Source organism: Oncorhynchus keta, chromosome 33 (assembly GCF_023373465.1).
Source record: "Oncorhynchus keta strain PuntledgeMale-10-30-2019 chromosome 33, Oket_V2, whole genome shotgun sequence".
Lineage (NCBI taxonomy): Eukaryota > Metazoa > Chordata > Actinopteri > Salmoniformes > Salmonidae > Oncorhynchus > Oncorhynchus keta.
This window is the reverse complement of record NC_068453.1, coordinates 3737802-3761143: the sequence shown is the minus strand read 5'-3', so window position 1 is coordinate 3761143 and position 23342 is coordinate 3737802. Positions and strand designations below refer to the sequence as shown.

At 42.4% G+C, this 23342-nt stretch overlaps 1 protein-coding gene across 3 annotated transcripts; it reads left to right on the top strand.

Moving 5' to 3' along the window:
• The first annotated feature begins 3799 nt into the window (after window positions 1-3799).
• On the top strand, window positions 3800-21781 carry septin4a (septin-5). 3 transcript variants are annotated; one of them, XM_035748390.2, is made up of 12 exons: window positions 3800-4241; window positions 11305-11706; window positions 13731-13827; window positions 13987-14073; window positions 14246-14369; window positions 16691-16825; window positions 16969-17086; window positions 20113-20214; window positions 20331-20427; window positions 20706-20868; window positions 21038-21149; window positions 21334-21781. In XM_035748390.2, the coding sequence occupies exons 2-12, from the start codon at window positions 11356-11358 to the stop codon at window positions 21403-21405; spliced, it is 1458 nt and encodes a 485-aa protein (XP_035604283.1). In that variant the 5' UTR covers window positions 3800-4241; window positions 11305-11355; the 3' UTR covers window positions 21406-21781. The 3 variants fall into 3 exon arrangements, with proteins under 3 accessions (XP_035604283.1, XP_035604282.1, XP_035604281.1); XM_035748389.2 differs by having other exon boundaries at window positions 3801-4342; XM_035748388.2 differs by lacking the exon at window positions 3800-4241 and adding an exon at window positions 4458-5028.
• Window positions 21782-23342: the final 1561 nt, after the last annotated feature.

Below are 23342 nucleotides of genomic sequence, written 5' to 3'. Positions count from 1 at the left end.
CATTAACAACTTCTTTGCTTTTCTTTGATTTTGTCTTGATAATAGTGCTATGCCTTGGCATGCATAAACCGTGATTGATTTACATTCAAAAATACCTTTCTCATACTTTTGGAATATGTCCTGATTTCAATGTTAAGTAAAAAAAAAAAAAAGACTGTTATTCAGCCAACAATAATAGGCGCTGCACACTTAAGCAGACCAGGATCCAATTGCTCTCATCTTCTGATTTATTGTTGTCTCGATTGCTGAACCATCAGACTTATTTTTCTAAATAGCCTAAAAGAAAAGCTTTGGCATCTTTCGCTGATCATTCAGCAAGTTTACAAAGTGAAGGTGTATTTACCAGGTGGCCTACACCAGCCTCCGACAACGCTGGGCTCAATGGTGTCCCCCATGGGACTCTGTTCAGGCCCTTGTGATACAGCCTGGATACAACCAGAGTGTCTGTAGTGACACCTCAATGGTCTCTGAGATGCAGTGCATTAGACGACGTGCCATTAATCTTCTCCTTTCCCCCTTATTATTAAATGCATCAATGATGGCATTTTCTTCCATAATGAGGTCAGTGTCTTAATTAATGTCTTGTGGCAGAGAGGAGTAGAAGTGTGGATCGCATCCTTCAGTGATTTGACAGTTTTCCTTTAGCCGGGTTACCATTGCCCGTTCTGATAGAGTGGTTACATAATCAGTTTATCAATTCTGATTTGTTTTACAAAATGATTCCAGAGTTGCTTAAAAAGCTTTTCAGTCTGGGCCTAAACCTGTGTTCCTGGCCTTTACATCAAAACATCTCTTTTATGAATGACTCTGATAATTCTGTACCAGGCATTCAATCTACCCTGCCTCACATTCTTTGAAGGGTGCATGACTTTCCACAATAGTATCTGAAGACATCTGCAAAGAGGCAGTAATCTAAATCTGGTTCTGGGATCCCTGAAATACAATAAAGGTCACTAAAATAAAGATCACTGAAGTTTTTAATGTTGTTCTTTGTGATGACATGAGGCTAAGATTTTTGGTCACTAATGTCTTGGTTGAAGACACCAGTAGAAACATACAGTGGGGCAAAAAGCATTTAGTCAGCCACCAATTGTGCAAGTTCTCCCCTTAAAAAGATGAGAGAGGCCTGTAATTTTCATCACAGGTACACTTCAACTATGACAGACAAAATGACAAAAAAAAATCAAAAATCACACTAGGTTTTTAATGAACCTATTAGCCTGGTAAGCCCCACTGCTTTGTAAGCCCCACTGTTTTCTCTGCTGTATTCATTAAATTAAGATCAATCAGATTTGACTTTGAAGCCCCCTAGGGTTGGGCCATGTAGGCTTAGTCAGCAGCTGGGTTAGGTTAAGATCATTACACACAATTTCCCATATCCGTTATGATACTTGTTTTGTCCAACTACCCACACCTCTTTGTCAGCTATACCTGGTCATTATTTGAATTGGCCAACCAGCTAAAAGAATTAATGCAAAACTATTGTTTAAAAATTGCTGTTCCACTGGTTTGTCATAGGTTGACATTTACTGAATATGTTTTAAACGGATGGGTTTATTTTGGACTCAAATGTAAATGTAAATGTGCTGTGCTCACTTAAACATGAAGGTGTCGCGGCGGTCCTTCATGGGCCAATTTTGTCATCAATGTCTGACATTCTCTGGATTTATGGTGCTTTCAAGACAACTGGGACCTCTTTAAAAAAATATATTTAAAAAGGTTGAATCATGACGTCAGTGATCTTCAGGTCAGAGCACTAGAAAAAGGCCTGAGTTCCCGACTTGGAATTCCCAGTTGGATGACCGTTTCCAGTCGGAGCTCGTTTTTTAAAAACGATTTCCCAGTTGTCTTGAACTCACTGAAGTCTGAGATTTCCCAGTTCTGAGTTTCCAGTTGTTTTGAGTGCAGCAAAAGTCATGCTGGATTGACAGCATGTTCAATGTTGAATGTTTATCCTTTTAAGCTTGGAAGAGAGACCCTTAAACCCAGACTTGGGCCACGCACCCACTCCAATGAGTGATTACTTTGCAATGCTTGCAGTGAGCCACTGATTCCTTCCAAACCACTCACTGTTGAATATGCGATTTCCAACTTGTTGTGTAATGGTTATGTCCAATGGCCGATGAGCACCAATACATTTTATTTTCGTACTTTCTCTTCATATGACAAGGATTGAAAATGATTTGCCAAGATTGTTGACTTGATTCATGATGATGACTGCTTGCTAAGATTTTGAAAGTTTGATGTTGACATGATCAGTCCAATGAAAGCTACAGTAGATATAACCTGATTTTACATAATATCTGGTGCCAATGACCTTGAGCATTCTTGGAGGGGCACTTTTAATGTAACTATGGCAGCACCCAAGGGGCTTGAATTTTTTTGTTATAACTGTAGATTTTGCTGTGACGCAGTCCCCATGAGTGACAGAACACTGAGCCAATCACGGTGCAACTAGAGAACATTACCAACCACTACACTCCGTATTTTCCGCTGGTTGCCCCACAACAGAAAGCACTGATCTAGGCTTAAACACCTGCATTTTAGAGCTCCCTTATTCAAGAAAGCAAAAAAAGAGACCATGTTTGTATGCAGAGCCCCACCTGCCCTGAATGACGGGTCGCCACTGCATAGGCCTATGCACTTGTGATTTGAAACAATCCACAGCATTTAAAAAAAAAAGAAGGTAATGATCATGTGTAGCTAAGTATTTTAAATGATTTCATTTAGACAGTAATTATATAGTTTTGGAAAAACATACATTTGGTTTAGGGGAACAATGCAGTGCACCTGCCAACTTTTCTTTCTAATTTGCAAATGGCTGAAACCAGAGATCCATATATAATGGATACAAGGCGGTAATGCAGTTGACAAATTTAGGTCTGCATATTGTTTTTATCGAAATGCATTGAGCTTATTCGGGACAGATTTCTGAGAGAGTGATCCGTCTCGCTTCGCCTCTTCCTCTCTGCTGAAACAACACCCCTGTCTTATGTATTCAATGTATCTGATACTGTCTGGACAGAAAAGGTGACATGCCATACTCCTTTTGTCCAGACAGCATCAGATTCATGGTCTACACATACGGAGACAGAGGGGCGCTGTTTCGCTCGCTCGGATGCTTTATGTGAGATTGATGCATCTTTCTGTTGGCGCGCCTCGTCAAATAAATGATCAATATTTTACATGGACAGCCCATAATGCCGGCCCTGAATGTCCTGTGTTTCGGTTAACCATGGCAGCCAGCATTGCAAGTAAAGAGATGTGCAGAAAGATAATCAGCCTCCGTCTGTGGATCCTTTCCCTTAATGTATTGTATTAATATATTTTTAAAGAAACACCTTTATTTCAATCTCAAGTTCTGGTCACAAGATGTTCCAGAAAATTGCGGTAAACAGTGCCACACAAACAAAACTGAATGTTCTATTCTAAGCCAGGCCCATCTTTTTAAAGTAAACATGATTTAATTATCTTTCTATTTGAACATAATAAGTAGTACTGTCGTGAATATTGTGATCACAAGAACATCCTAACAATTGAGGTAAAGAGCGTCACAGTCATGCAGAAAATTCTGTATGTGAGAACAATTAGTTTCCCTGGCTTACATTTAGCTGCTACATAAAAATACTATAAGAGTAAATTAATAGATGATATTCAATATAAAAATTGCATAGCTAACACAGACCCACCGGAGTGACCGGACCTTTGACAAAGTATCTGTGTGAAAAGGCATCCCATGGTTTTTGTCAACGAGCTCAATGTATTCCAAACATTGGTGGTAACCAGATGATCCCAATAATTTAGTTCGTAAAGATGCCTCAGTTTCTGATTTGGAATTCCAAGTTGGATGATGATTTCTTTCAGAGTTGTCTTGAACCCACTGAAATCAGATATGTCGGCAACTCTGGTCTTGGAGTGGTGCAGGCACTTCATATTAGTTATTTAACCGACTCGGAAGACCAGGCGTGTTGAAGTAAACTGATGAATAAAAACGGGGAAGGGCTGGGTTGTGGGTTCACAATTCACCGCTGCCCTTTTAAATAGGTCACTCTTTGCTGCAAGCCACACCCCCGCACACATCTCAAAGTCTGTTCAAGAACGTTTTGGGAAAACGTACAAAGTACAAACTGTTCTGCAGTGTAGCAAACGTTCAAGCAAACTGAACGTACCCCTGGTTTAGGGCCAAATTGGAACAAAATCCAGTCATTGACGGAGCGAGATTGTTTTGACAGACACCGAAGGTACGCGATCTTAGCCGTCCGATGACTAGCTGACAGCGCACTGCACCGCAACATAGACCACATGTCGTCGCCTGTCAGGTTACGTAGCAGCTTCAAACCTGGTAAATTCTGGGTGCAGTCATGGGATAGCCCTTTGAAATAGCAACTGCAATATTTTTTTTAAATAGCCTGATTTAACATTTTCTACTTTTACTTGCAGTTATGGTGTAATGTTGATGTTTTTTGTGCAATAGATGGTCTATCATTTAGTTTATTCTGTCTTTTTTTCTGATATCCGTTTGGCCAGGTCAGACAGTTTTACATTGATCAATTAATCTCTTTATTGATTGAACAGCATGTTATCTTCACATAACTTCTTGTGTCCTCCATACTCTCTCCTATGGTCTCTTCTGCACTCTGTTCAGACATCCAGGTAGGACCTTCAGTACCCCATTCATAGACTTTAGTGCCTATAAACGATAGTATCTTTATTAAGAGCCCAACACATCCTCTAATAACTCGCACTGCTTGCGGTACTGTTTTGGAAACATAAGGAATATATCTTTCATATCAGCAAGAAATTATAAAACAACTAAAGGTAAATTACTACACCTTTTTTTATAGGGTTAAGATTAGTGTTCCCACATTGCCAGATCTCCATGTTTACAGGGCTTGTTTTCGGGAAAGACTGGCCCCCACCTATGCTAATTAGCTAACCGCTTTGAACACCTGTGTGTAGAACTGGGGGGAAGTGTAGTTTCTCAACTGGAGGCACACACGGTGTATGGATCTGTGCAAAACTGCTACAGTAAGTGTCTCTTTTTAATTTGAAATATTATTTATCGCTTAAATGAAAGATAAGAGGCATATCAGTATATGTTTAGGAAAACCTTATTGAAAGCGCTGATTTGACATTTCTAAACGTTAAAATAGTGTCGAAATTGTAGTTTACACAGCCAAATGTGGGCAAATGTAATTGCTGAAAACCCTACATACGGAGAAGAGTTTAAGATATATTCCTTTAGTTCCATCTATATTTGTAGAATTGTTGTAGGTTACAATGTAATAGGTAAACAAGTGTGTGTGCTAGACTAAGTCTCCAACCCCCCATCCTCTTACCGGAGATCAGCGTATTAGAGAGCCTAGCGTTAAGCCCGTTGTAGTGGGTTGTGGGTAATGTGATGTGACGGGTAGGATTGGGCCCATAGAATTAGAATGATTAGAACAGTGGTAACCAACCGGTCACAATCAACCGGTCGATCTTCAAGGCATTCTTCGTCGATTACCTAACATTTTTTGTAAAAAAAAACGAAATCCTTGCATTACAATTTATTTTTATTTTTTTTGCGCTGTCAATTAGCAGCCCTCGCGCTGGAAATGCAAATGGTGTCCAGGGAGCAAATCATCTCCGATCACTGTGTCTGTACAGCAGAGATCATCAACTAGATTCAGCTACGGCCAATTTTTTTCTTGAGCAGATGGTCGGGGAACCGGAACATAATTGCAAATAATTTGTTGACTGCAAATTGACAGCAAGAAGCCCAAACATATGTTTGACTAAAACATACATTTCCAACCTTGCTTACATTTTTACACAATCACGTGTCTCTTTATTATGTATGGGAATACTTGGGAACAGATTTCTGAAATAAAATCATATGGAGCTTATTTCCTGGTGTTTTTACAGTCTTATGTCCAACAATAAATGCATGTGTGTGTATGTATATATATTACACACAATATACTACTCAAATGTTTGGATGCACCTACTCATTCCAGCATTTTTCTTTGTTTTTACTATTTTCTACATTGTAGAATAATAGTGAAGACATCAAAACTATGAAATAACACATGGTATCAGTTAGTAACCAAAAAACTGTTAAACAAATTAAACTATATTTGAGATACTTCAAAGTAGCCACCCTTTGCCTTGACAGCTTTGCACACTCTTGGCATTATCTCAACCAGCTTCATGAGGTAGTCACCTGGAATCCATTTCAATTAACAGGTGTGCCTTGTTAAAAGTTAATTTGTGGAATTTCTTTCCTTCTTCATGCGTTTGAGCCAAATAGTTGTGTTGTTACATGGTAGGGGTGGTATACAGAAGATGGCCCTATTTGGTAAAAGACCAATCCATATTATGGCAAGAACAGCTCAAATAAACAAGGAGAAAGGACAGTGAAGGATAGTCAATCCGGAAAATGTAAAGAACTTTGAAAGTTACTTCAAGTGCAGTCGCAAAAACCATCAAGCACTATGATGAAACTGGCTCTCATGAGGACCACCACAGGAAAGGAAGACCTAGAGAAACCACTACTTAAAGACACTAATAAGAATACTTGCTTGGGCCAAGAAACACGAGCAATAGCATTATACTGGTGAAAATCTATCCTTTGGTCTGATGAGTCCAAATTTTTGGTTCCAACCGCCATGTCTTTGTGAGATGCAGAGTAGGTGAATGGATGATCTCCACGTGTGGTTCCCACCGTGCAGCATGGAGGAGGAGGTGTGATGGTGCTTTGCTGGTGATATTGTCTGTAATTTATTTAGAATTCATGGCACACTTAACCAGCATGGCTACCACAGCATTCTGCAGTGATACACCATCCCATCTGGTTTGGGCTTAGTGGGACAATTATTTGATTTTCAACAGGACAATGACCCAAAACACACCTCCAGGCTGTAAGAGCTATTTGACCAATGAGGAGAGTGATGGAGAGCTGCATCAGATCACCCGACCTCAACCCAATTGAGATGGTTTCGGATGAGGGAAGGAAAAGTAGCCAACAAGTGCTCAGCATATGTGGTAACTCCTTCAAGGCTGTTGGAAAAGCATTCCAGGTGACTACCTCGTGAAGCTGGTTGAGAGAATAGCAAGAGTGTGCAAAGCTGTCATCAAGGCAAAGGGTGGATACTTTGAAGAATCTAAAATATGTTTTGATTTGTTTAACACTTTTTGGGGTAATACATGATTCCATATGTTCATAGTTTTAATGTGTTCTCTATTATTGTACAATGTAGAAAATAAAGAAACACCCTTGAATGAGTAGGTGAGTCCAAACTTTTGACTGGTAATAAATATATCAGCAAAAAAAGAAACGTCCTCTCATTGTCAACTGTGTTTATTTTGAGCAAAATTAACATGTGTAAATATTTGTATGAACAAAACAAGATTCAACTGAGACATAAACTGAACAAGTTCCACAGACATGTGACTAACATAAAGTTAACAATGTGTCACTGAACAAAGGGGGGTCAAAATCAAAAGTAACAGTCAGTATCTGGTCTGGCCACCAGCTGCATTAAGTACTGCAGTGCATCTCCTCCTCATAGACTGCACCAGATTTGCAAGTTCTTGCTGTGAGATGTTACCCCACTCATCCACCAAGGCACCTGCAAGTTCCCAGACATTTCTGGGGGGGAATGGCCCTAGCCCTCACCCTCCGATCCAACAGGTCCCAGACGTGCTCAATGGGATTGAGATCCGGGCTCTTCGCTGGCCATGGCAGAACACTGACTTTCCTGTTTTGCAGGAAATCATGAATAGAACGAGCACTATGGCTGGTGGCATTGTCATGCTGGAGGATCATGTCAGGATGAGCCTGCAGGAAGAGTACCACTTGAGGGAGGAGGATGTCTTCCCTGTAAAGCACAGCGTTTAGACTGAGCTCGTTGCCATTGCAGACAGTCTGATGATGCTGTGACACACCGCCCCAGATCATGACGGATCCTCCACCTCCAATTCGACCCCGCTCCAGAGTACAGGCATCGGTGTAATGCTCATTCCTTCGACGATAAACACGAATCCAACCATCACCCCTGGTGAGACAAAACCGTGACTTGTCAGTGAAGAGCACTTTATGCCAGTGCTGTCTGGTCCAGCGACGGTGGGTTTGTGCCCATAGGCGACATTGTTGCCGGTGATGTCTGGTGAGGACCTACCTTACAACAGGCCTACAAGCCCTCAGTCCAGCCTCTCTCAGCCTATTGCGGACAGTCTGAGCACTGTTGGTTGAATTGTGTGTTCCCGGTGTAACTCGGGCAGTTGTTGTTGCCATCCTGTACCTGTCCCGCAGGTTTGATGTTCAGATGTACCGATCCTGTGCAGGTGTTGTTACACGTGCTATGCCACTGCGAGGACGATCAGCTGTCTGTCCTGTCTCCCTGTAGCGCTGTCTTAGGCATCTCACAGTACGAACATTGCAATTTATTGCCCTGGCCACTTCTGCAGTCCTCATGCCTCCTTGCAGCATGCCTAAGGCACATTCACACAGATGAGCAGTAGAAAGGCCTCTTTAGTGTCCTAAGTTTTCAGAACTGTGACCTTAATTGCCTACCGTCTGTAAGCTGTTAGTGTCTTAACGACCATTGCACAGGTGCATGTTCATTAATTGTTTATGGTTCATTGAACAATAATGGGAAACGGTGTTTAAACCCTTTTACAATGAAGAACTGTGAAGTTATTTGGATTTTTACAAATGATCTTTGAAAGACCGTGTCCTGAAAAAGGAACCTTTCTTTTGTTGCTGAGTGTTATATATATATATATATACACACACACAAATACAGTTGAAGTCGGAAGTTTACATACACCTTAACCAAATACATTTAAACTCAGTTTCTCGATTCCTGACATTTAATCCAAGTAAAAAATTCCCTGTTTTAGGTCAGTTAGGATCACCACTTTATTTTAAGAATGTGAAATGTCAGAATAATAGTAGAGTGATTTATTTCAGCTTTTATTTATTTCATCACATTCCAGGTGGGTCAGAAGTTTACATATACTCAATTAGTATTTGGTAGCATTGCCTTTAAATTGTTTAACTTGGGTCAAACATTTTGGGTAACCTTCCACAAGCTTCCCACAATAAGTTGGGTGAATTTTGGCCCATTCCTCCTGACAGAGCTCGTGTAACTGAGTCAGGCTTGTAGGCCTCCTTGCTCGCACACACTTGTTCAGTTCTGCCCACAAATGTTCTATAGGATTGAGGTCAGGGCTTTGTGATGGCCACTCCAATACCCTGACATTCTTGTCCTTAAGCCATTTGCCACAACTTTGGAAGTGTGCTTGGGGTCATTGTCCATTTGGAAGACCCATTTGCGACCAAGCTTTAACTTCTTGACTGATGTCTTGAGATTTTGCTTTAATATATATAGATATTTTCCCTGCCTCATGATGCCATCTATTTTATGAAGCGTACCAGTCCCTCCTGCAGCAAGCACCCCCACAACATGATGCTGCCACCCCCGTGTTTCACAGTTGGGATAGTGTTCTTCAGCTTGCAAGGATCCCTCTTTTTCCTCCAAACATAACGATAGTCATTATGGCCAAACAGTTCTATTCGTGTTACATCAGACCAGAGGACATTTCTCCAAAAAGTACAATCTTTGTTCCCATGTGCAGTTGCAAACCGTAGTCTGGCTTTTTTATGGCGGTTTTGGAGCAGTGGCTTCTTCCTTGCTGAGCGGCCTTTCAGTTTTTGATCAAGGGAAAGATAAACAGAGCAAAGTACAGAGAGCTCCTTGATGACAACCTGCTCCAGAGCGCTCAGGACCTCAGACTGGGCCCGGCTGGTAATTTAACCATGATAACAAGTTTGCCAAATTAGCTGGCCGCTAAACTATCTATTCTAAAAGACTATCAGTGACTGACCTGACAAGAGAACCGCTAATGCACTATCCTAACTCGCAAAAGTAGTTGAGACCTAGACCGAGTTCCTTAAAAATAAAAAAAAGTGGATGGGGATTGATCCGACGGGACCACGCATCCCTGCCCTAGACAGTTTTCTTTATGTCACAATTAGATAACAGCCTCTCTTTGCTCACAAACTACTCTAAAGGTAAGTCACCATATTGGAACGTGTGGACTAGAATAGCCTAGTTATTTATAAGCCTGTTATTTTAGGTGTACCTAGCTAGTTACCTAATCATTCTCTTGCAGTTCTTGGCCATTACTCAACACTTGATAAACATTTTAAAATGTGGTTTTGAACAGTGTCTCTACTCTTAATTTTTTTGTTTGTAGGATAGCCCAATACCAGATTGTGGCTTTAGCTAGCTATGAAGTTGTGCCTTGTAAGACCGCTACATAGATAAAGCCAGGCACAATCCACATTCAGGTATGGGCTGAATAAAGCAGAAACATCCTCTTCATTATGCTTGTTTTAATATTATTGTTGGCTGCCAAAAGAGCACCGTACGCAACCTGGTTAGCTACAGAAGATCTGTTAACTAGCAAGATAATTAACAACTGCATACGTCAAGCTAACTTAGCTAGCAAGCAGATGATGGTCCTCTTCGTCTGGTTTCTTCCGAAGACCTCTTACAGTCAATGGGGCAAGTTGGGGTTCATTCAGGGGAATTTGTGCATTCGGGTAGGTCAGGTTGTGTGTTTTGATTATGTCAGGCCATTCATTGAACCAGGGAAATATTGTTGGCATATTCTGGTCGTGTGTACTGGCACCCCCTCAAAATGCAGTTTACATACAGATAGATGTCCACTTACTACTTTTACGTCTGTCATTAAAGTGTTCCAAATTGCTTGTTGTTTTGGGTCAGTCGGTAGTTGGTGAAATTGCACGTTGTGTCATGTGGAATCCAACCGGCAGTAGGGTACACAGCAGTTTACTTTGTTTATGTTGTGTCAGCACAGGACCCCGTGTTTCACCTAATTGGGTCAGTGTTTACCTCAGACTTTGCAAATTTACCCCCTATCGATCCCAGAGTGAAACGCGCTGTTTAGGGTGTGAAGTAGGGCAATTCTATGGTTAACTAGTGTGAGAAGGTAGACGGGCCTGTTGATCAGATGGTTCGTGTGAGCTGATTCTTCCCTACGAAGCCCTGCATTCAGCACAAGAGGCTTCCTTTACTCATGTCCTTCAACATGAAATAACGAGACAGATTTTAGTAATGTGGTGGACAATCTGTTCTGCAGGTATATATCCTAGTTTCCCTCCTCCACTATGTTTCTGCTTTGCTTGCGCTTCAGTGTCTAGGCCGGTATTTGTTAAGCACTTTCAGACAACTGCTGATGTAACAAGGCTATATGATTGATATTTGGCTTTATAACCCCCTCCTCCCCCAGTTGTCCAGTCTGTCTATTGAGGAGCCAGAGGATGCAGAGCTGGCCTACACCATGAGAGACCTTCCCCCCACCCCCCCACCCCGGGGTGCATCTGTGGACCAAAACACAACTCCGGGATGCCACACACCTGTCGTTGACCGAGAACCAGAAGGAACTGGGCTTGAGATGGGGCGATCCCCTCACACCCCAGGAGGGACACCCCTGCTTTCTCGGCCCTCCCCTAGTGGCCCCCCTCCCTTCACCCCCCCCAGGACCAAACGTGCCCCCCTGGAGGGAGAGTTTGAGCCGCTGAAGTTGAGGAAGTACCAGCTGACCTCTATGGGGTCGCGGTCCATGGACTCCTCCCCTCAGTCCCGGCCACGCAGCCCCTGGGGACACTTTGACCCTTACGACTCTGCAGAGGTGGGTGAGGTGTGGATACGTGTGTGAGTGAGACCTATGTGTGCACTGATGTAGTGATAGAATCATTATGAAAACTTCAGGAAGAGTGTGCAGAAGTGTGATAGCATTTTTATCTAATGGTGTAGTGACCAATAAGCATATTTTATAATGTGAAACTACAGTGCATTCGGAAAGTATTCAGACCCTTGACTTTTTCCACATTTTGTTATGTAACAGCCTTATTCTAAAATATATTACATTGAGGAGGAAAACAATCTACACACAAGTGAAAACAGGTTTGCAAATGTATTACAAATAAACATACCTTTATTTACATAAGTATTTAGACCCTTTTGCTATGAAGACTCTAAATTGAGCTCCGGTGCATCCTGTTTCCATTGATCATCCTTGAGCTGTTTCTACAACTTGATTGGAGTCCACCTGTGGTAAATTCAATTGATTGGACATGATTTGGAAAGGCACACACCCGTCTTTATAAAAGGTTCCACAGTTGACGGTGCATGTCAGAGCAAAAACCAGGCCATGAGGTCGAAGGAAATGACCGTAGAGCTCCTGGACAGGAATGTGTCGGCACAGATCTGGGGAAGGGTACCAAAAAATATCTGCAGCATTGAAGGTCCCCAAGAACACAGTGGCCTCCATCATTCTTAAATGGAAGAAGTTTGGAACCACCAAGACTCTTCCTAGAGCTGGCCGCCCGACCAAACTGAGCAATCGGGGTAGAAGGGAGGTGACCAAGAACCAGATGGTCACTCTGACAGATCTCCAGAGTTCCTCTGTGGAGAACCTTCCAGAAGGACAACCATCTCTGCCGCACTCCACCAATCAGGCCATTATGGAAGAGTAGCCAGAAGGAAGCCACTACTCAGTAAAAGGCACATGACAGCCCACTTAGAGTTTGCCAAAATCCACCTAAAGGACTCTCAGACCATGAGAAACATAATTCTCTGGTCTGATGAAACCAAGATTGAACTCTTTGGCCTGAATGCCAAATGTCACATCTGGGTGAAGCATGGTAGTGGCAGCATCATGCTGTGGGGCCGATTTTCAGCAGCAGGGACTGGGAAGACTAGTCAGGATCGAGGGGAAAGACGAACGGAGCAAAGTACTGAGAGAGCGACTCCGGGATGCTGGCCTTTTAGGCAGAGTTGAAAACAAAAAAAGCAATTTCTCAGACTGGCCAATAAAAATAAAATATTAAGAATGGGGAGAAGAACACAGGAACTCTACCTAGAAGGCCAGCATCCCAGGGTTGCCTCTTCACTGTTGACGTTGAGGCGGGTGTTTTGCGGGTACTATTTAATGAAGCTGCCAGTTCAGGACTTGTGAGGCGTCTGATTCTCAAAGTAGACACTAATGTACTTGTCCTCTTGCTCAGTTGTGCACCGGGGCCTCCCACTCCTCTTTCTATTCTGGTCAGAGCCAGTTTGCGCTGTTCTGTGAAGGGAGTAGTACACAACGTTGTACAAGATCTTGAGTTTCTTGGCAATTTCTCACATGGAATAGCCTTCATTTCTCAGGACAAGAATAGACTGATGAGTTTCAGAAGAAAGTTATTTGTTTCTGGCCATTTTGAGCCTGTAATCCAACCCACAAATGCTCATGCTCCAGATACTCAACTTGCCGTTTTCAGCTGTGCTAACATAATTGCAAAAGGGTTTTCTATTGATCAGTTAGCCTTTTAAAATTAATAACCTGGATTAGCTAACACAACGTGCCATTGGATACAGGAGTGATGGTTGCTGATAATGGACCTCTGTACACCTATGTAGATATTCCATAAAAAAACTGCCGTTTCCAGCTACATTTGTCATTTACAACATTAACAATGTCTACACTGTATTTCTGATCAATTTAATGTAATTTTAATGGACAAAAAATGTGCTTTTCTTTCAAAAACAAGGACATTTCTAAGTGACGCTAAACTTTTGAACGGTAGTATATGTAAGTGAGATATTTCTGTATTTCATTTAATACATTTGCAAACAGCATGTTTTATGTCCCGTCTTCTGTCTTCCCTACAGGACATGGACAGGGAGTATGTGGGCTTTGCCACTCTACCCAACCAGGTACACAGGAAGTCAGTCAAAAAGGGTTTTGCCTTCACCCTCATGGTAGCAGGTGAGACATCTAAATTACTCAGATTACTACTGAAATGAATTATAGACAGAAAATAATCTATTCCAAATAACTTTGTTTTATTGAGGTGAACATTGCCCAACATTTATTTGTACAGAAAAAAGTAGATAGAAGAATGACTGACTTGCCTTCTTTCTCTAGGAGAGTCTGGTCTGGGTAAATCCACTCTGGTCAACAGTCTGTACCTTACAGACCTCTACAACAACAGGAAGGTGCTGAATGCAGAGGGTGAGACAGAAATATTGTCAGAAACTCATTTCTCAATGTGTCCGTTGCTATTAACTACTATTATTGTTTTGCTATAACAGCAAGTTGTGTCCTTTTTGGAATCATTTGCCTCTTCTATTACAACCCTGATCTTCAAGATTGATTTTATACGTGTGTGTGTGTGTGTGTGTAGAGCGGATCGTGCAAACAGTGTTCATCACCAAACACACCGTGGGTATCGAGGAGAAGGGGGTCAGACTCAGACTCTCCATCGTAGATACACCAGGGTTTGGTGACGCTGTCAACAACACAGAGAGGTACATGGTTATCTAGGCTGAAATCATTACTATCTCATGATGATTTGCTGCTATCAATAGTCCCTCATGGAATGACGATTCAGTGGCCACGCCCCTCTACTGGGGGCACAGATGTAAAAAAATAATAATAATAAAAAATAATAATTTTAAAATCCCTCATCTGCCCGTTGGCACCAGGTCACATTAGTCCCAAGGTTGTCTTGTTAAATCTTGTTCCTACTTTTAAATTAAATACTCATTAGCTGTTTGAAATATCTAATACAGAAAACTTTGGTGACATTGTTATCAACCTGCTGCATACACCTTAAAAATATACATTTACGTGTGCAGGTTGTGCTAACACTCATTAATACAGACTGGTAGATTAGCTAGCATAGCTAGCATTCACTGGTTAAGTAACTTGAGTGTAATGGAGTTGACTGGTAACTATGACATATACAGTGGGGCAAAAAAGTATTTAGTCAGCCACCATTGTGCAAGTTCTCCCACTTAAAAATATGAGAGAGGCCTGTAATTTTCATCATAGGTACATTTCAACTATGACAGACCAAATGAAAGAGAAGAAATCCAGAAAATCACATTGTAGGATTCGTAATGATTTTATTTGCAACTTATGGTGGAAAATAAATATTTGGTCAATAACAAAAGTTTATCTCAATACTTTGTTATATACCCTTTGTTGGCAATGACAGAGGTCAAACGTTTTCTGTTAGTCTTCAAGGTTTTCACACACTGTTGCTGGTATTTTGGCCCATTCCTCCATGCAGATCTCCTCTAGAGCAGTGATGTTTTGGGGCTGTTGCTGGGCAACACGGACTTTCAACTCCCTCCAAAGATTTTCTATGGGGTTCAGATCTGGAGACTGGCTAGGCCACTCCAGGATCTTGAAATGCTTCTTACGAAGCCTCTCCTTCGTTGCCCGGGCGGTGTGTTTGGGATCATTGTCATGCTGAAAGACCCAGCCACGTTTCATCTTCAATGCCCTTGCTGATGGAAGGAGGTTTTCACTCAAAATCTTACGATACATGGCCCCATTCATTCTTTCCTTTACACGGATCAGTCGTCCTGGTCCCTTTGCAGAAAACAGCCCCAAAGCATGATGTTTCCACCCCCATGCCTCACAGTAGGTATGGTGTTCTTTGGATGCAACTTGGCATTCTTTGTCCTCCAAACACGATGAGTTGAGTTTTTACCAAAAAGTTCTATTTTGGTTTCATCTGACCATATGACATTATCCCAATCTTCTTCTGGATCATCCAAATGCTCTCCAGCAAACTTCAGACCGGCCTGGACATGTACTGGCTTAAGCAGGGGGACACGTCTGGCACTGCAGGATTTGAGTCCCTGGCGGGGTAGTGTGTTACTGATGGTAGACTTTGTTACTTTGGTCCCAGCTCTCTGCAGGTCATTCACTAGGTCCCCCAGTTTTTTCTGGGATTTTTACTCACCGTTCTTGTGATCATTTTGACCCCACGGGGTGAGATCTTGCATGGAGCGAGCCCCAGATTGAGGGAGATTACCAGTGGTCTTGTATGTCTTCCATTTCCTAATAATTGCTCCCACAGTTGATTTCTTCAAACCAAGCTGCTTACCTATTGCAGATTCAGTCTTCCCAGCCTGGTGCAGGTCTACAATTTTGTTTCTGGTGTCCTTTGACAGCTCTTTGGTCTTGGCCATAGTGGAGTTTGGAGTGTGACTGTTTGAGGTTGTGGACCGGTGTCTTTTATACTGATAACAAGTTCAAACAGGTGCCATTAATACAGGTAACGAGTGGAGGACAGAGGATACTCTTAAAGAAGAAGTTACAGGTCTGGGAGAGCCAGAAATCTTGCTTGTTTGTAGGTGACCAAATACTTATTTTCCACCATAATTTGCAAATAAATTAATTAAAAATCCTACAATGTGATTTTCTGGATTTTATGTTCTCATTTTGTCTGTCATATTTGAAGTGTACCTATGATGAAAATTACAGGCCTCTCTCATCTTTTTAAGTGGGAGAACTTGCACAATTGGTGGCTGACTAAATCCTTTTTTCCCCCACTGTATACTTGTGTATGTGTGTTTACTGTATATCATTCACGACATTTGGACGGGAGCTATAATTGAAGAAATGCTTTTAACTATGCGTGTTGTTATTTCTTGAATTCGGGCTTGGCTTGACTACTTTCAATGGGGAAAGATTGCTTCTATGCCCCACTTCTGTGATTTTTGTAGGAAACGTCACTTTGCCGAGTGGAGCTATAGTGGAGAGTGTACATCTATCATCATGTTGATCCACCATGTTTGTAGTTTCCTCTGAGTGGTGTTTGTGCTTCTTATAGCTGGAAAGAGATAGAGGACTACATTGACCAGCAGTTTGAGCAGTACTTCAGAGACGAGAGCGGCCTGAACAGAAAGAACATCCAGGATAACAGAGTCCACTGCTGCCTCTACTTCATCTCTCCCTTCGGACATGGGTACCAGACTACACACACAATACATATTTTCTTTCTCTCTCTCTCAACACAAGTATGAGGTAGATACACACAGTTCTTTCACAGTAAACCTGCTTTTCCACGATAATTTTAATAATTTTGTCTGTGTGTGTGTGACTCTCCAGTCTGCGGCCATTGGATGTGGAATGTATGAGGGCTCTGCATGACAAGGTGAACATAGTCCCTGTTCTGGCCAAAGCTGACAGCCTCACACCCACTGAGGTCCGCAGGAAGAAGATGAAGGTAAGAGACTGTAACTGTGCTATGGTAATCTTTAATTATCTTTACCAGTGCTAATTTTACCTGTGATATTCCTATCTGTGCTACAGAATTTCTGTATTCTATACCTGTGCTATAATGTTGGGGTATATACTTGCCCTGTGCTATAATGTTGGGGTATATACACTGCTCAACAAAATTAAGGGAACACTAAAATAACACATCCTAGATCTGAATTAATGAAATATTCTTCTTAAATAGTTTTTTTCTTTACATAGTTGAATGTGCTGACAACAAAATCACACAAAATTTATCAATGGAAATCAAATGTGTCAACCCATGGAGGTCTGGATTTGGAGTCGCACTCAAAACTAAAGTGGAAAACCACACTACAGGCTGATCCAACTTTGATGTAATGTCCTTAAAACAAGTCCAAATGAGGCTCAGTAGTGTGTGTAGCCTCCACGTGCCTGTATGACCTCCCTAAAACGCCTGGGCATGCTCCTGATGAGGTGGCAGATGGTCTCCTGAGGGATTTCCTCCCAGACCTGGACTAAAGCATCTGCCAACTCCTGGACAGTCTGTGGTGCAACGTGGCGTTGGTGGATGGAGCGAGTGGATGGAGCGAGACATGATGTCCCAGATGTGCTCAATTGGATTTAGGTCTGGGGAACGGGCGGGCCAGTCCATAGCATCAATGCCTTCCTCTTGCAGGAACTGCTGACACACTCCAGCCACATGAGGTCCAGCATTGTCTTGCATTAGGAGGAACCCAGGGCCAACCGCACCAGCATATGGTCTCACAAGGGGTCTGAGGATCTCATCTCGGTACCTAATGGCAGTCAGGCTACCTCTGGAGAGCACATGGAGGGCTGTGCGGCCCCCCAAAGAAATGCCACCCCACACCATGACTGATCCACCGCCAAACCGGTCATGCTGGAGGATGTTGCAGGCAGCAGAACAGGGCGCCAGTGGCGAATTTGCCAATCTTGGTGTTCTCTGGCAAATGCCAAACGTCCTGCATGGTGTTGGGCTGTAAGCACAACCCCCACCTGTGGACGTCGGGCCCTCATACCACCCTCATGGAGTTGTAGACTTGTGTGGGTTGTAGACTCCGTCTCATGCTACCACTAGAGTGAAAGCACCGCCAGCATTCAAAAGTGACCAAACATCAGTCAGGAAGCATAGGAACTGAGAAGCTGTCTGTGGTCATCACCCGCAGAACCACTCCTTTATTGGGGGTGTCTTGCTAATTGCCAATAATTTCCACCTGTTGTCTATTCCATTTGCACAACAGCATGTGAAATGTATTTTCAATCAGTGTTGCTTCCTAAGTGGACAGTTTGATTTCACAGAAGTGTGATTGACTTGGAGTTACATTGTGTTGTTTAAGTGTTCCCTTTATTTTTTTGAGCAGTGAAAATTACTGATAGTGTCACCAGCAAAGCACCCCCACACCATCACACATTCTCCTCCATAGTTCACGATGGGAAACCACATATGCGGAGATCAACCGTTCACCTACTCTGCGTCTCACAAAGACACTGGATGGTACCAAAAATCTAAAATTTTGACTTTACAGGCCAAAGGCCAAAGGAGTTACCTTGTGTTGTTTAAGTGTCCCCTTTATTTTTTGAGCAGTGTACTTGCCCTGTGCTATACTGTTGGGGTATGTACTTGCCCTGTGCTATACTGTTGGGGTATGTACTTGCCCTGTGCTATACTGTTGGGGTATATACTTGCCCTGTGCTATACTGTTGGGGTATATACTTGCCCTGTGCTATACTGTTGGGGTATATACTTGCCCTGTGCTATACTGTTGGGGTATATACTTGCCCTGTGCTATACTGTTGGGGTATATACTTGCCCTGTGCTATACTGTTGGGGTATATACTTGCCCTGTGCTATACTGTTGGGGTATATACTTGCCCTGTGCTATACTGTTGGGGTATGTACTTGCCCTGTGCTATACTGTTGGGGTATATACTTGCCCTGTGCTATAATGTTGGGGTATATACTTGCCCTGTGCTATAATGTTGGGGTATATACTTGACCTGTGCTATAATGTTGGGGTATATACTTGCCCTGTGCTATAATGTTGGGGTATATACTTGCCCTGTGCTATAATGTTGGGGTATATACTTGCCCTGTGCTATAATGTTGGGGTATATACTTGCCCTGTGCTATAATGTTGGGGTATATACTTGCCCTGTGCTATAATGTTGGGGTATATACTTGCCCTGTGCTATAATGTTGGGGTATATACTTGCCCTGTGCTATAATGTTGGGGTGCAAAATGGGATTCAAATGGATTTGTATTTTGAATTTATCAATCTACACAAATTACTCTCAACATGGAAGAACATTTTTAACATTTGTAAAAAAAGAATATGAAAAATAAAACATCTTGATTAGATAAGTATTCAACCCCCTTAAGTACAGAATTACCTTTAGCAGCGATTACATCTGAGAGTCTTTCTGGGTAAGTCTCTAAGAGCTTAACACACCTGGAATGTACAATATTTACCCATTATTCTTTTCAAAATTCTTCAGCTCTGTCAAATTGAATATATGGATCTTGCCATTGTCAAGTTTACAAAACTGTCTTCTTGGTAATCATGTGTTTGGCCTTGTGTTAAATGGTAAAGGAATTTGCCTGTGCTAAACTTCTTTTTTACAAAAATGACAGAACATTTTTTGATGCAGCCACCATTATGCTATTTCTTTGTTGTGTTTAAGGTAAATCCAATACAACAGAACATTTTTTGCAGTATTTCTTTAGTGCCTTGTTGCAAACAGGATGCAAATTATTGTGACTTGTTAAGCACATTTTTATTCCTGAACTTATTTTGGTTTTCTTAACAAAGGGGTTGAATACTTATTGACTCAAAACATTACACATTTTATTATGTTATTCATTTGTAAAAAGCAAGACAAAAAAATCTATTTGACATTATGGATGCAATTAAATTTTAAATTCTGTCTGTAACACAACATTGTGGAAAAGGTCATGCATGGGGTGTGAATACTGTATGCGTGTGCCTGTGTAGATCCGAGAGGAGATGGAGAAGTTTGGCATCAACATCTACCAGTTCCCAGACTGTGAATTTGATGAAGATGAGGAGTTTAAACAGCAGGAGCAGCTGCTGAAGGTGACTTCAGACCTGGGAAGGATAGAGGGCTATTAGGGCATCTGTATGTTTTGTCCATTGCATATAGCACTGACCACATGGCTTAACCATGAAAACCTTGATCTTTCTCTCTCTAGGACAGTATTCCTTTTGCTGTAATAGGCAGTAACATCCAGGTTGAGAGTAAAGGACGCAAGTTCAGAGGTCGGCTCTACCCCTGGGGTGTAGTGGAAGGTACGCTGCACAGGCACACCTTCACGTTTACACTACAGAACTCACACACACACACACACACACACACAACTGAACTTTCCTCGCTACGGTGAACAGCAGAGTTGGGCCTCACTGAGCTTGCCTGTAAAAAAATACACATTCGCACAGATTACCGTGAATGCAATCTCCGCGAACTACAAGGAAATGACTTGTCGACAGTGTACTACCTTCGATTGAATTCCAGCCTAAATGTCTTTCTGTGAAAACACACTGACCTAATAGCAGTGTTGTGTTGTCAGTGGAGGACCCGGCCCACAGTGATTTCCTGCTGCTGAGGAACATGTTGGTGAAGACTCACATGCAGGACCTGAAGGATGTCACCAGAGAGACACACTACGAGAACTACAGAGCACAGTGTATACAGAACATGACACGCATGGTGGTGCAGGAGAGGAAACGCAGGTTGGTACTACACACACACACAGAGTAGACGTACACAGAACTACCCAGACCCATACACACTAAAGTTGTACTGATGTACAACACATTTGGCACAACGGTTGTGCTACAAGGTTTTTCTGCACAAAAAGAATGACAATCTATTTGACCTTTGTTTTGTTCTGTGTGTTAGCTTGCGTGATAAGATTCAGAGTGAGAGCAGCGCTGACTTCCCCATGACCCCACTCCCACTGGCCCCTGTAGACCGCGAGACAGAGAGGCTCATCTGGGAGAAGGACGAGGAGGTGAGAACACCCACGTGCACTCCTACACCGACAACACACACACCCGTACCTGGATGTATTGCACTGCATAGAATTTGGTCTTCTTTCCAGTCTACGTTTGGAACGTTCTTCTTCAGCGTCTCAAAAAACCTAGACCGACCGACACACAAACACTAACTTTCCTTACCTTCTCTCTCCCCTCTAGTTGAGGAGGATGCAGGAGGTGTTGGAGAGGATCCACGAGCAGATGCAACAAGGACAGAAACCAGACTACTGATTTACCAACAATCCTCCTGGGCCTCTGAGGTCCATTCCCGTAGACACCTAGAAAAGGGAAGGAGGGAATTTGCGTCAGAGGAAGAAACGTGACAACCTCACTCAAACCAGCACCATTCTCCTCATTGGTGTATCAGCCTTCGAGGTCTCCATGGAGATGAGATGGGGGCAGGAATCCTCTGCAGCTGAATGTTCTGAACCCATGTCATTTTTGTTCCCTGAGAAATAAGGAGGTCCTGTAAACGTTGTTAGTAAATGCTGTGGCCTAGTCTTGATTTACCGTCATACCTGAGGTGTCAACGTAGACCGTTTGAAGTGTCAGAAAGAAAGAAGCAGCACAAACGGTGTGTAGTAAATGTAATATGATTTATTAAGAATCTTCATTTATTATTTGTTTTCATCGTACTTTTGTCCTAATGAATAGTTTGTAGTACTGTTGTTATCTTTAAACATGGTGGACAGTTGGATCCAAAAAGGCAGCCCAAAGTGTACAGGCGATATATAACGTCAACTTTCTCCATAGGGAAAACATCTGTGTTTTTATATTTATATATAATAACATTGTAGCATGAGGTCCAAGATCCTGCCCACATCATACAATATTGTACATGGTCCCAGAAAGAAACATAAAAAAAAAAAAAAGCTACATTGAAACGGAACCTAAATCGCAATCTACATGCAAGGTTAAAGAGTAAAATACACACATGTATATGCAAAACAACGTGCATACAATCACACATGTACAAAAATACACCCATACGTACCTACACACATATATTAGAAAAGTCAAAACATCAGAGTGTTCTAAAGAGAAAATATTTAGTTCCCCCTCCCCCCACGTTTCAGTCGCTCTCCTACCAAACACACACACTTGAACACAAAAGGGACATCACACCCACTGCTTTTCTGCTTGCTCTCAGATCATCTCCGGGTGTAGATCAAGGTTGTCACAGTGCTATGGTTGAAGGAGAATGTTATGACTGATTACACACCGACAGGAGCGCGCTGCATGCACACACACACGTCAAAATGCTACAACAGAAATAGAACCATGCACCAGGAACAGTAGATTTATCCACCATAGTGTAGAATAGAAATCCTACTGAATATAGGCATACACACACACACACACACACACACACACACCTGAAACAACCAGTAGGACCATATGAGATTGCTTACATACATATATGATGGTGACTCGAACGTAGTCAGACATGCATAGGCTGGCAACGGGGCATATAATTCACTATCTCTCTCACACATACACAGCAGGTATGCTATGTGTCCAGCCCCCAGAGCTGTTCCCTTATTCTAACACCAGGATAAGGTTTTCAGTGGCTATGATGGGAGACGGGCAGCAGGGGGGGCTATTGAGCAGGAGAAGAGCAGTCCTGGATGAGGCTGCAATGTTGTGGTACGGTTTTATGAATGAATGAGTAGGACCCCTGATGCCTGAGTGAATATTCATCTTACGTTAGTGCGTCTGAGGAGATGAGAGGGAACGAGAAAGACTGGCGGCGGGTAGACTGAACCTGTGTCTACAGGTGACTGCTACCCAAAGCAGGCTCTGGCTGTAACAGGAGTCAGTGTCCTCGAGAACAATTAATGTATGAGGTCATCCATGGGTCTGTCCCAAATGGCATCCTATTTCCTATTCACTTCCTATTTTGACTAGGGCCCATAGTAGTGCACTATATATGGAATCGCGTACAATTTGGGTGCTACCCATAAGTCTTGAGAGTTAATGTTCTGGGGAGGAATGTTCTGGTCACAAATCCTGTAGTCTGAATCAACCTGATCATGTACTCCTTGGTACCTGGGATCAATGAGCACCAACGGCTTCACTCGCTCTTTCTCTTCCTGCCCTCTCCGTCAGATTGTGATTTGAGTCCAGGGTTGCATTCAGTACGACAGAACGGTGTGCAACGTTGAATT

Coding starts and splice junctions, on each gene's coding strand:
- septin4a (XM_035748388.2), top strand. CDS start 5,005: ATGGATCTGTGCAAAACTGCTACA. Junction 5,029..11,304: donor ATCTGTGCAAAACTGCTACA/GTAAGTGTCTCT, acceptor CTCCTCCCCCAG/TTGTCCAGTCTGTCTATTGA. Junction 11,707..13,730: donor ACCCTTACGACTCTGCAGAG/GTGGGTGAGGTG, acceptor TCTTCCCTACAG/GACATGGACAGGGAGTATGT.